At 48.1% G+C, this 14,161-nt stretch overlaps 1 protein-coding gene across 8 annotated transcripts in view; it reads left to right on the top strand.

The window, feature by feature from the left end:
* Positions 1-2,350: 2,350 nt before the first annotated feature.
* DIP2A (disco interacting protein 2 homolog A) overlaps positions 2,351-14,161 on the top strand; it is a 117,594-nt gene continuing 105,783 nt past the window's right edge. For 4 of the 8 annotated variants that reach the window (XM_027041340.2, XM_027041337.2, XM_027041334.2 and 1 more), the window contains exon 1: positions 2,354-2,675. In XM_027041340.2, the coding sequence (XP_026897141.1) occupies positions 2,585-2,675 (91 nt within the window). In that variant the 5' untranslated portion in view covers positions 2,354-2,584. Of the gene's footprint in view, positions 2,676-14,161 lie in introns of all 8 variants that reach the window. The other 4 variants (XM_027041338.2, XM_027041335.2, XM_027041344.2 and 1 more) reach the window with 3 other exon arrangements.

Here is a 14,161-nt window from a genome sequence, read left to right as displayed (position 1 = left end):
GCCAAGGAACACCAAACATAGCCAGAAAGCCCTCAGAAGCTTGGAAGGAGGAATGACAGCTTCTCACAGCTCACAGCTCTCAGAAGGAACCAACCATGCTGTCATCTTTTTTTTTTTAAGTTTATTTTTTTTTTTTAGTAATCTCTAACCCCAATGTGGGGCTTGAACTCATGACCCCCTAGGACAAGAGTCACATGCTTTTCTGCCTGAGCCAGCCAGGTGCCCCCCTGCTGTCATCTTATTCTGACTTCTGGCCTCCAGAATTGTAAGACAGTCCATTCCTGGCAAGCCATCCTGTTTGTGTGTCTTTGTTACTGCAGCCCTAGCAAACTACACCGTTCTTTTGAGGGGGAGGGAAATATAATTCCCTTTCCATCTCATGTTTCCAGCTAATATGCCAAAAGATAACCATAATTGTATGCCTAGTGTCCAGTAGGCGAGGGGAAGGAATGTTAGGTTAATAGGGAAAGGTAAGCCATGTGGGCAGGCTCCAAAGGTTCAAGGTAGTCTGGGGAGTGAAAACCTTTGAGGGTATCTACCCAGATATCAAATACCTCCAACCCCAGCTTTTCCCAACCAAGTCCCCAAATTCAGCATAACATAACTGCCTTGGCTGGGTGTTTACCATCTTTGAGGTATTAATTCCTTGGCCTGGTCTGTATCTTTTTTTTTTTTTTTTTCAACGTTTGTTTATTTTTGAGAAAGAGCAAGTGGGGGAAGGGCAGAGAGACGGAGAGACTCCCAAGCAGGCTCTGCGTTGTCAGAGCAGAGCCCTACATGGGGCTCGGACTCATGAACCAAACTGTGAGATCATAACCTGAGCCAAAATCAAGAGTCGGACGCTTAACCAACTGAGCCACCCAGGTGCCCCGGACCCGGTCTCTATCATCTCAGGGTAGGAGATGGTTTCTTTATATGCGACCAAAGAGACTCCATGGCTTTCAGCTGTCTGTTGTTTTTCTTAAGAGTATCTATAAGGAGTAGCCGTCCGGTTCCATTATCCTTCCTTATAGCGACTATAATGTAAAAGGCTTAATGCATCACCCACTTAGTGTTCCATTTTCACTGGTTCACACTCTCACTTCAAAGCTGGTGAAACATCAACGATCACACCACAGGGGCTGTGCGTGCTCCACCCACCACAAGGGGTGAGTGATGCCACCCATCTCCTCATGTGCTACTCCTCGTACCAACTGTTGCAGGATGGCTTCTCCACAAGCAGATGCTAGATGGAGTTTGGGTGCAAGATATTTATCTGGTCTCAACACCTGGGAGAGGCAGGGGAGGAAGTAGGGCTGGGCAGAGGGAGTAGAAGCGTCCGAAGGCCAGTCTGGTGTGTTCTGGAACTGAACTGGTATTGCTCACAGAGGTGTCCTGTGTTGGGCCCAAGTGGCCAGATCTTTATAGTCTTGCTTCACCCATTCAGTCCCCAGATGTGGACGGCTCCAGGAAGGATATGACCTTAGGCAAGGTGGAGCCCCATAGCTTGCATTCACATCCACTACAGTCCACCCTTGCACAGTGCAGATTCACTTCCCTGTATGTATTGGGGGAACAGCTCCTTCAGGACTCCTGTGGGTCTCTCAGTTCAGCTCCAGCGAGCCCCCAGGTTCCTAATGTTTTGTTGTTCCCTGTACCTGTCCTCCCACTTCCTACGGTCACTTCACGGTCTGAAATGGCTGCTGGAGCTCATTCCTGGTCAATAATATACCTTCTACAGCTGTTTTGAAAAGTAAATGAGTTAATACATACAAAGCCCTGGGGGAAATGTCTGGCTCACAAGGGGGCCCCTGTAAATATCTGCTACTCTGAGAGCAGGAACGCAAAGCCAGGGCATTCAAAGTGTGCAGAGGCTGTCCCAGCAAGGCTACTGGGAATCGGTGAAAAGCCCCAACAGTGAAGCTGAAGGGACCGCTTACAGGGGCCTGCAGGGTCACACACGAACTGACTGGCTGCTCTCATCCCAGTGGGCAGTGCCTGCGCAGCCGCCGGGGCCCCAGACCCCAAACTCGGAGGAGAGTCCCTGCCTGAGGTCTGAGACTCCAGCCCAGGAAGGAAGCCACCGCGGAATCCAGCGGGTGCTAGACGGGCTCAAGCAGCGACTGAGCCCAGGTGACAATCTTGTCTGCCGGCCTCTTCCAATGAGACCCCGCAGTGCCCTCGCTGCATCCTCGGGGCCAATGGGGGCGAGCCTTCGGTGTTGCTGGGCGGGCCGGGGACGCCAAACCGGCCCGCGACCTGCCGCGCAAGCGCACTCTCCCTCCCGCCCTTCTCGCCGCGCACGCGCACTCCATGTAGGGCTTGCCAGGCGGCCGGGAGCGCGCGGGGTGGCCGTGGGTCCCGTGCTCGCGCCCGCGCCCATGCTCGCGCCCGCGCCGGTGCGCAGCCGCTCGGGCCGCGCCCCTGCCCCGCCGCCTCAGCTCCCCGCCGGGCCGATGCGGGTCGCGGGGCTGAGGGGAGCGAGGTAGGCTTCGCCTGCGCCGCCACCGCCCGGCCCTGGCCCGGCCGGGAACGCGGCCCCAGCCGCCCCCCAACCCCGGGCGCGATCCGGCCTGGTCATCCGCGGGGCGCGGCCAAGCGGGCCATGGCTGACCGCGGGTGTGCGCTGGAGGCGGTGCCGCTGCCCGCCGAGGTGCGGGAGAGCCTGGCGGAGCTGGAGCTGGAGCTGTCGGAAGGTGAGCGGCCCTGCCCCCGGCCCTCACCCGGGACCCCCGACACTGGCCCGGATCCCTCCTTACCCTCACCTCTGACCCCGGGACCTCTGCCCTGCCCTCACCTCGGACCCCGAGACCCCTAGCCCCGGACCCTCTGCCCTCCCCTCACCTCGCACCCCGGGACCCCAGACTCCAGCCCGGATCCCGCCCGGCCCTCACTCCGGACCCCGAGACCCCCGCCCTGCCCTCACCTCGGACCCCGGGACCCCAGTCCCCAGCCCGGATCCCGTCCGGCCCTCACCTCGGACCCCGGGACCCTGGCCAGCATCCCGCCCTGCCCTCACGCCCCCACCCCCCCGCCCCGGGACCCCTTCCCAGCCCGGACTCCGGCACCCCCGCCCTGCCTTCACCCTGGGACCCCAGACCCCGGCCCGATTCCCTCCCGGCCCTCACCCGGGACCCCGAGACCCCCGCCCTGCCCTCACCTCGGATCCCGGGACCCCAGACTCCAGCCCGGATTCCGCGAGCCCTCACCACGGACCCCGGGAGCCCCTCCCTGCCCTCACCCCAGGACCCCAAGACCCCGACCTGGATCCTGCCTGGCCGTCATCTCGGATCCTGGGGTCCCCTCCCGGCCCTCATCCGGAGATCGGATCCCCCCTTCCTCTGCCCCCAGCCTTTGGGTTTCCGGCGGGTCGCTGTGCCCTGCTGTTTGCGTGGTTTGGCCTAAAGCACGTGAGTCTCGACGGGAATGACCGTTTTTTGTTTTTTTGTTTTTTTTTTTTTGTCTGTCCAAGCAGTAGGCGGTGTGTATCCGAGGTTTAGGCTGCAGGTCTGAGCTTCCTGAGGGTGGCTGCACCTGGGCAGCTGCTGCTGGCGTGGAGTGTGGACCCGTGAGCCCAACTCCAGCCTTGTGTGTCAGTTTCCTCCGCTGTAGAGCGGGGTTAGAACAGCACCTGACTCTCCGGATTGTTACGGCTAAAATAACATATGCCAAGCGCCTAACACTTGGAAGGAGGTTGTTGTTGCCCCATTTCCGGAATTTTTAAAAATTAAAAAAAAAGAAAAATTCAATAAATATTTGTTAAAAATAGACTGGAGTGATTCCCACTCAGAGGTGGGTGGCTTTCCCCGTCTAGACGTTACCTCCTGCCCAAGACTTGTGTCCTGATGTTCTGTTTGGATTCATCGCGGGAAGAGCAAGTTTTTGCCCAGTATCAGGGCAGCCTTGCAGCCTTTGAAGAGAAGCATCTATATAACTGTTTTCAAAACTTAAATGCATTTTCGGTTTTTACAATCCATTTTTTCCGCAGTCCAGTTATTCTTACTTTAAGTTTCAGGTTGATATGTTTGGCTCAGGTTGGGGTAGGGAAGTTTTGAAACAACCATCTAATAAATAAATATGTACTTGCTTGGACTAACTCATTTAATCCCCACCGACCTCAGAGTGGTAGGTGGTTATCTTTCTTTTACAGATAATATGGCATCTACCTGCAACTGTTTTGAATTCAACATTGAAATTTTTTAAGGCTCTATGATATGTGACACTTTTTTTTTTTTTTTTTTTTTTTACTGGAAGTGCAATAAGAAGTGGGTGGCTTTGAGGGTTCTTTGTGATTAGATGCTCTTGAGAAGTCTGAAAAGCTTGAATTAGGAATGGTTCTGACAGGAAGTACTGTCCTGAATTTGTTACAGCTCTTCATCAAGGGAAAATCGTGTAGATGCAGTTTAGGCTTTACATATTTCAGATGTTTTTGCAGATCACTCCTAATTTCTACTCCAGTGGATTTGTTATTCCCTCAATTCTTGTTTTGTGGTTGTGTGTTTGAGTGCTTTCTAGGGAGTTGACAGACGAGATTGGATCCTCAAGAATTTGGTGATTTGTATGATAGTACAAGTACTTCAATGAAAAAGTGCTTTTTGTCTGTTGAATGTGTTTCTGCTGTCGTCATTTCAGACCTGTGTGGAGGATGGGTAGATAAGTAAGGGTATAATATTATATGTAAGTGGCGAGGAACCTGGAAACATAGCTGAAGCTGAGGAAGGTGGGGAACAGAGCGTTCAAAAGAAAGAATGGAGTGAAGCAGCAGCCGGGGAGGCGGGAGCCCTGGCTTGTGTCCCAGCTTCTAGACTGGCTTGACACCTTTCTTTTGGCCCAAATAGGTCAGTGATTTTTCGGGCACAGTCATGCTTGGCCCTGCTCCCGGGGTGTTTCCATACCTTTGATGCTGGCTTTTTCAGTTTGTGTTGTGATTGTTGTTGACACAGGGCCTCCCTGTTGGACTTGGAGATGCTTTGTGATAGGGACTGCATCTTAGGCAGACTTTTGGCGTCTTCACACGGTAGCTGGCATCTGGTAGGTGTCCGTGAATCTCCATCCAATAATAACAGCCATGAACTTGGGTTTGGTCGGCTGTAGAAGGGGTGAACACCAGCCTTACTGACATCCTTATAGTTCTTGTAAAGTTTCAGACAGCATACACGAACATGCTTTGACACTGGGAAGGTGTTTTATTTATATAATTACAGGAAGGTAATATTAATGAAATACAGTCCTAAAGCAACCCAAGTTAGTTTCATTGTTGTCACTGTTAACTTTTGATCAAGTAGAAGGAGGACGTGGACCTCTCTTTGTCCTGTACCTCCCTGCCCCCCATTGTGTGGGGGGATAAACTTCTCATTCACAAGAAAGTAATGTCAAAATAGGATGACTTCACAGTGCGCACATTCGTCTGAATGAGAACTTGCTTAAACCTAGAGTTGACACTGTGCTAGGCAGGTCAGGGGACGGAGGAGCTTCACGGACAAAGTGCTGCCTGTGTGGAGACAGGTGGGGCTTAGATACCTGGGTAATCTGGAAAATCCTGTATAACTTCCCCTTGGCCTGTACACCAGTGACTGGTTGAAAGTATGCCCCTGCCTTTATTCATAACTCATGCGGCCTTGTTCTCCAGCATCTTCATTGGATTCTCATCATTGGCCATTGTAGTTGGGAGTGGCTGTTAGGGAAGGTTCTGGTCTTAGAATGCACTGATTTTTCTTCCCCATAGGGCAGATTTGTGACTTTCCGTTATGGATTCCTAAGAGGGAAATAAGGCACAACTGTGGTCTTGCTCCCTAACTTTCCTGGCTGTTGCACCCGTGTTATGCTTTCCTTAAAATTAAGATGTGGGTGAAAGGTGGAGCTACACAGAACCCCACCCGCTCTTCTTAGACACCCTACCCTGCCCCCACCCCTGCCACAAACACATAGAATTCACACTTGTGGCTCCTCAAAGCATATGAAAATGTCCATGGATGAAAATGAGGTTATTAAAAGTGTGACTTTAAAAAAGAGTTAATTCCCAAACACTTGTGCTTTACCTATGGTAGTGTCAGATTGCCTCCTGTATACCTCCCAATTGGTGCCACCTAGTGTCTTGGGGCTATTGCTGCCCAGCTGCTCTAGACACATGGATGGTGGTGTGAAGTTTGTGCTTTGTTTTAGTGGCCTGCGGTGGCTTAGAATGGAAGTTCCTACATAATAGACTACATTTGCTCCACTCCCGTTTCTTTATTCTGGTTAACGGGTCTATTTCAAAGCTTTAGCTCTAGTCTGGTTCTTGTTTTATTGCATTCTGTCAATGCAGGGGCCGCAGCCTGGATGCAGGCAAGTGAAAAAGGGGGAAGCTCTGTGTGTGCAGAGGAAGGGACTTCTTCACAAAGCTGTTTTCCTCTTTAGATGTCTTTAATGTCTATAATTTGTGATATAATTCTTCATTTTCAAATGGTAGCCTGGCCTTGCCTTTATGTCAGTAAACATGTGTTGTGCTTTGTAAATATTTTGTGGTGTATTAAAGTTCTCATGTCCAAATTCTTTTCACCCATCAAAGCCCAACCCAAATGCCTTCTTATTTGGAGCCTTTCTTGATCATCTCTCATATGGCTACTTTCTTGCAACTCTCATCGCACTTGCTCCCACTTTTGGAATTCTTGCCACTTTCTGTTTTTTGTATTTGTTATTTGTACATTCAGTGATTGTTGCGTGCCCACTGGACACTAGCTAATGTTTCAGCTGTCAGAGGTCAGGGTTAGCTCTGTTTCTTCATGGATCAGCTTTGCACACGGTTATATTAAAAAGTCGTGCAGATACAGGTGGCAGAGAAGTGAAGCGGTTCCAAGGAAATGTAGGATAGAGTGAGTGAATGAGTGTGTGTGTGTGTGCACGCGTGCCCATGCGCATGCAACCCCCCCTCCACACCTCTCTAGCAGTGTTCTCTGCTATCCATTTCCTAGGTTTCCTTTCAGAAGTAATCTGCTGGTGCTTCCTAAACAGTGGTTCACTGACCTCTGGGGGTCTCTGAGGCCCTTTCTGGGGGCCTGTGAGGGAAGACTTTTCATAATAACTTTTCATAATAACACGAAGATGTCATGGCTGTTTTCTCTGTGTTTGTATTGATAGACAAGCGATGCTGGTACCTTAGCCCCAATTGAGGCCAGGGCCCCCAATCATACGGACATTGTTGCTTTCTTCACCAACTCCCCACTTTGACTTAAACATAGCCTTCCTTTTACTGATGAAGCAATAAAAATTAATTTTCTTAAATCTCAACCCTTGAATACTTGTCTTTTTAAGAGTCTGTGTGAGGAAATGAGAGGTGCCACACAGAGAGGTACAGGGCCTGTTTTGAGGAATAGCGGTTGTGTATTTTGAGTTACAAAATGAGCTAATGACTTTTGTCGCAGAATGCTATTTTTGCTTCAAAAAGTGGGTTGTAGATAAACTGTAGTCATTGAGACTTGGATAGTTGATGGACATTTTCTAGAACGTAAATGAAAGAGAACAGCTGGCAGAATTTGTGGTCAATGGTACTGTTTGTGCTTTTGAACAAAAATTTAAATTTTATAAAACTTATCTGTACCATGACCATGGCAACGTCCTATTACATTAAATACTTTTTGATGAGATCAGTGGCAGTATTAGTGTATATGATACCATATAATGAAATGTGTCAACATTAGGAAGACCTACATAATTCTGTGAACCAGTATTTTCTTTTTTCAATGTTTATTTATTTTTGAGAGAGCGCAAGTGGGGTAGGGGTAGAGAGAGGGGGATAAAGGATCCAAAGCAGGCTCTGTGCTGACAGGCTGACGGCAACAAGCCCGATTCGGGGCTTGGATTCATGAACCGTGAGATCATGACCTGCACCAAAGGCGCTCAACTGACTGAGCCACCCAGGAGCCCTGTGAACCAGTGTTTTCTAAATATCAAGGTATCATGTTACAAATTTGTGCATGGGTAAAAGATACGACCATTGGGTTGTAATGTAACAGTAGGAAAAGTTCTGAAAAGTTCACTGATAGGTTTTAGACTCAACATTGCAACTATTCCGTGGGAAACCACCTACCACTTGCCTAGTTTTGGTGGTGTGGTATCGTAGAAGAATGTCCACAACGGTCTCAAGAGGCTACCGAAACACCTTTCCCTTTTCCAACACACACGTGTGTGTGAGGCGGGATCTGACTTCAAATGAAGCCACGTGTTGCAACAAGATTGACGTTGATTCTGATAAGAGAATCTATCCAACTGTTTTCTATAAAGCCAGGTACTAAAGGGGTTTGTAAAAGGAAAACAATACCCGTACTCACTGAATGTTTTTGGCTTTGGAAATCTACTACTTTTTATTACAAATATGTTTATGTTAACATAGCTTATTATAAAAAATTTCAGTGAATTAAATATTTTAAAATTTTTACCGTTTTAATTTCTAATATGGTAAACGTTGATCAGTATAACACATACAAACAAAAACTCTCCGGAGTCCTCAGTAATTTTTAAGAGCGTGAAGGGGTCCTGAGCCTAAAACCTTTGAGCAGTGCCAGTCCGTGCAACTCTAACAGAGTTTTTAAGGAAATACCAGATGCCGTTATCTTTTTCTTTATACTTTTTGTAACATATTTTTTAGCTTTTTCCTGGTGTAAGAAGGATTTCTGGTTGTATATGTAAAGTCAATCAGATCTTTCAATTCATAAAACATGTGTGAAAGTCTCTAAAAATAATACTTAAAATTTTTTTACTGTAAAAATTATAGCTTGTATGATTCAGGAATATTTCCTTTAGAATTTTTTTCTATTTGTAGTGAATCATTCTAGCACAGTTGTCTGTTTACAATTTTTTTTTCTTGGGGCGCCTGGGTGGCTCAGTCGGTTGGGTGTCCGACTTCGGCTCAGGTCACGGTCTTATTTATGGCTTGTGGGTTCGAGCCCCGTGTCAGGGTCTGTGCTGATAGCTTAGAGCCTGGAGCCTGCTTTGGATTGTGTGTCTCCCTCTCTCTCTGCCCCTTCCCTGCTTGCACTCTGTCTTTCTGTCTCTCTCAAAAATAAATAAACATTAAAAATATATATACATGTATAAATTTTCTTCTTAAAGAATTTTGATTTATAAATTTTTAAAAGAATATCAATACTATGATTTCAGTTTAAAAATATTTTTTTTTTTTTAACATTTATTCATCTTTGAGAGACAGAGACAGAGCGTGAGTGGGGGAGGGGCAGAGAGCGAGGGAGACACAGAATCTGAAGCAGGCTCTAGGCTCTGAGCTGTCAGCACAGAGCCCGATGCGGGACTCGAACTCACTGACTGTGAGATCATGACCTGAGGCCGAAGTTGGACGCTTAACCGACTGAGCCACCCAGGCGCCCCTGATTTCAGTTTTAATATCCTAAAACTCTGCACATTTCATTGCCAACTATTCTGTACTGTTGAATTCCTGCCTTTGTTTTAGGACTTAAGTTTAAACTTCACTTTCTCTTTGAAGTTCTGCCTTCCTCTCAGAAACACCACCCACCCTTCTCCAGTTAGGTGCCTACTCTTCTGTGTCCCCGTAGCACTCATTGTGTCCCTGTCGTAGGATTTATCACACTGTTGTATTTGTTTGCTTGTTTTTCTTTGCTACGTCATAGGGAACACTTCAAGAGGAGGTTTTGGTCTGTTCATCTTTATGTCCTCAGTACCTAGCATATTTTAGGCGTTTTAATGAATGATTATTTAATTAATAAAAGGGCAAAAACTACACATGGTATTTATTTTCAGTTTTATTTAATTTTTTATTTCAATTTTTTATTTTAAGTAGGCTCCATACCCAATGTAGAGCTAGAACTCATGACCCTGAGATCAAGAGTTGCATGCTCCACTGATGAAGCCAATCAGGCACCCCATTTTCAGTTTTGTTTTGTTTTGTTTCACAGTTTTGTTTTTTTTTTTTTTGGAGAGAGGGCACACACGTGTGAGTGGGGGAGGCGCAGAGGGGGAGGGAGAGAGAGAGAGAGAGAGAGAGAGAGAGAGAGAGAGAGAGAGAGAGAGAGAATCTTAAGCAGGCTCCACACCCAGCATGGAGCCCAATGGGGCCTCAGTTTTATGGCTGTGAGGTCATGACCTGAACCAAAACCAAGAGTCAGATGCTCAACTGACTGCGCCACCCAGGCACCATCCTATTTTCTATTTTATTTTATTTTATTTTATTTTATTTTATTTTATTTTAATGTTTATTTTTAAGAGAGAGAGAGACAGCGCGAGATGGGGAGGGACAGAGAGAGAGGGAGACACAGAATCTGAAGCAGGCTCTAGGCTCTGAGCTGTCAGCACAGAACCTGATGCGGGGCTCGAGCTCAGGGACCTCATGACCTGAGCTGAGGTTGATGCTTAACTAACTGAGCCACCCAGTCACCCCCTCCTATTTTCAATTTGAAATGAAGAATCATCTGTGGTTGACTGAATACTTAGCTTTTTGTCACTAGTTTTTCAGATTCAGTGAAGCCATCCGTCAGCAGGACAGACCTGTGCCTCAGGGAGCCATTGAACCAGAATTTGGTCTTTGTTGCCTAAACTACCAGGAAGAAACTACCAGTGGAGTCCCTGCTGATGTGAGGCTCAAGTCTCAAGTGTGATCTAGTAGGTTGTTCTGAGCCCCACAGTGGCCGTATCCACCTATGGCCTCACCTCTGGGTTGTGGGTCCACACCAGCTTCACGCTGAGCCCCACTTCCATTGCAGGAATACAAAAGCAGGCTCCTTCCTGGAAGCCTGAGGCTTCTGCTGGGGACTTTGGCTCCAGGATTCCACACTGGCCTGAAACTTTCTTAGAGCTGTGTGGAGTCTAAGACTTTTTCTTCCCACTCTGCCTTCCTTTCCTCTCCCCTCTGCAAGGGATCACCTGCATCGTGTCAGACAACTTTCTGGCCTCCTCTGGCTCCCTCCTTCACCTGCACTTCCCACGTAAATCGCTTGCATGTCTCTTGCATGTCTATCCTGCCTTAGCATCTGCTTCTCAGAGGCCCTAAACTGCCATCGGGGCTCTCTGGTCTAGACCCAAGTTGAAAGGCTGATTTATCTGGTGGTGTTGGTTTGCGTGTCTATCTCCCGTATCAATGGTCTGCACTCCGTGACTGTACCTGTCACATAGTTGTTGGTCAGTGTGTATTGAATTGAATTGTTCACTCTTCTCAGGACCCTCTTGCCTGTGGCTGATTCTGGTTTAGTGGTCCTTCGCGATACTTCATGAGAGCTGGGGCCGAGCCTGCCTTGCTGTCCTCTGTGTCCCTGGCACCAGGGCCGTTGCCATGTCATCCACGTCCACTGACCTACATAAATCCAGGCTCTGCTGTAAAGAAAGCCAACAACTGGGACTTGGGGATGTGGTTTTAGACCAGTGGTCAGAAAACACCTCTGGGCAGGTGCCTCCATGTGACTGGGGAGGGAGCATCCCAACCAGTTGGGCGATGAGAAGGTGGGCGGCTTGAAGGAGATAGGCCTGAAATGCCGCCTGAGCCTAGGCCCCCTGAGCCTAGGCCGAGCCTGGGGATCTACTGGTTTCTACTTTAAGTGTGATGCGTGGCCCCTGGAGCTTCTGCTGCTTTGACGGTTTATGTCCTTGAAGACTCACCAGCTGTGGTGTCAGGAATGGATTGCAGGGAGGCAAGAGTGAGCTGGGTTCAGATCACTTAGGAGGCAGGCACTGCTGCCTGAGAAATGGCAGCCGTTGTGGGGCGAGAAGCCACTGGGCCCGAAGGAGAAATGGAAGGAATTGGCTGACGGGCGCCGGTGGGGAAGGCGGCAAGGAGTCAAGACGTGAGTACTGGGCTTCGGTTTGAGGTGCTGCCCGCACGCACGGGGGCGAGATGGGGAAGAGAAAGAAGGGTGACTGGATTTGAGGGAAAACGCACTTGTTCATTGATTCAAGGAAGAACTGGTCAGAATGCGCTCACCATGACAACAGTGACGTCAGCTGGTTGGCTTGTTTCGCTGTTTCAAGATGACTTTGAGGAATGCATTCACTACTGCGGACAGGACACGTTCATTAAATGCTTCATTCATGTGACAGGTACTGAGAGGATCACAAATTTGGTATGCTGATGCTAGAGCCCCTTCCCTGTGAGTTCTATGGGCGTTTGTGCCTGACCTATTCCTGACTACTAATTAAGAGCTGGTTCTATTGAAGATTGACCAGTGGTACTGAAAACCCACCTCCCTCGCGTGACTCTAGCATTGGAGCACTTACTGTAAGGAGGTTCTTCCAGAGAATGTTGTCCCAAGTGTGTGCTCCGCTCAGTCGTCACAAGGACCTTGAAGAGAATGGCATTGCCATCCTGCTCAGTGCAGGGTGGGTCTGGAGTGGGACCCTTTCTTGGCTGGCTGCCTGTGCCTTTCTCACACGAGGCGTTTGTTGGCAGCCTTGAGGACAGCCTTCTTGGGGAGGGCCACCTGGCCTTGCTCCCCAGGGCAGGCCTTCTGCTGAGGTATGGGGCATGTGGGGTCTGGGTCGTGCTTTCTGAGGAGCCGCTATTGGTCATTTAGCTCCTTCTCTCCTTAGACCTTTAGTCTCACAAAGTGGGGTAAATATGCCTCCAGGACTTAGAAGTTTCAAAAGAGACTGGAGTGGGGGCCCTGGTCTGTGCGAATGAAGAGTCTCTGCCTGGTGAAATGTCCCCATGGAAATATGAGCCTTGGGGAGCAGTGTCACACCGTGCCCCATAGTTGGGACCCACATTTCACGTTGTGTGTCCCCAGTGAATGTTAGCCAGCATGTTGCTGCCGTGCCCATCTCATCATCAGGGTCTAGGTTGAGCGGTCCATTGTTTTAGTTAAAAAGTAAGAAAATAGTTGTAATTTTTGAAAATACATTTTTATTTCATCTTTTAATGTGTTGTTTTGCCTGTTTAAATAAATGCAACATTTATTTAAAATAAAAACAGGGATGCCTGGGTGGCTTAGTCGGTTGAGCGTCCAACTTCGGCTCAGGTCATGAGCTCACGGTGCATGGGTTTGCACCCCGCGTTGGGCTCTGTGCTGACGGCTCAGAGTCTGGAGCCTGCTTCGGATTCTGTGTCTCCTTCTCTCTCTGCCCCTCCCCCACTCGCACTCTGTCTCTTTCTGTCTTTCAAAAATGAATGTTAAAAAAATAATAATAAAGTAAGAACGAATTCATACCAAGTATTTGGTTACTGTACCATGACCTACCTGGAGAAAGGGTAGGAACAAAGTAAGATTAAGTTACTTTATTCTGCTTTGCTAGTAAATCTTTTTTTTTTAAGTTTATTTATTATGAGAGAGGGAGGGAGAGAGGGCGCACATGTGAATGGGGAAGGGGCAGAGAGAGAGAGAGAGAGAGAGAGAGAGAGAGAGAGAGAGAGAGACAGAGCAGGAGCAGGGGAGGGGCAGAGAGAGGAGAGGGAGAATCCCAAGCAGGCTCCACACTGTCAGCTGAAAGCCTGATGTGGGGCTCAGTCTCACAAACCATGAGATCGTGACCTGAGCCTAGATCAAGAGTTGGGCGCTCAATCGACCGAGCCACCCTGGCATCCCTGCTAGTAAACCCTTTAAAAGTAATTCTCGCCGGGATGCCTGGCTGGTTCAGTTAGTCGAGCATGCTACTCTTAATCTTAATGAGTTTGAGCCCCATGTTGGGTGTACAGATTACTAAAAAAAAAAAAAAAAAAAAAATAGAGGCATCTGAGTGACTCAGTTGAGCTTTCGACTCTTGATTTTGGCTCAGGTCACGATCCTAGGGTCTTAGTATCAAGCCCTGCATTGGGCTCTGTCTGAGCATAGGGCCTGCTGGGGATTCTTTCTCTCACTGCCCCTCTCCCCTGCTCACGCTCTCTCTCTCTTTCTCAAGTAATAACAATAACAATAATAATAATAATAATAAAAACTAATTCTTGCTATAGCATTTTGTTTGCAATGAAGTTGCTTCTGAGTAAGAATAACATAATCTTTGTGGGTCAGTCTTTGTAGAAAAGATTATGTAACATTTCTGATATTGTCCTTGTATATTAAAAAGACTAGGAAATTATATGCTACACAGCAAAGAAAAACCTGTGTAATCAGTAAAAGACACAGCACCTAAAAATTGTTGCCTCTGTCATTTATTGATAATCATTTTGAGTGATGTACCCAAATTCCCTCTTCCTTTTTCACACAGGAGATGAATGGCTTCTGTTTTTAAGACTTCCTGGATTTTTGAGGCA

This window comes from Acinonyx jubatus, chromosome C2 (genome assembly GCF_027475565.1).
Source record: "Acinonyx jubatus isolate Ajub_Pintada_27869175 chromosome C2, VMU_Ajub_asm_v1.0, whole genome shotgun sequence".
Classification (NCBI taxonomy): domain Eukaryota; kingdom Metazoa; phylum Chordata; class Mammalia; order Carnivora; family Felidae; genus Acinonyx; species Acinonyx jubatus.
This window is presented reverse-complemented; position numbering and strand designations above follow the sequence as displayed.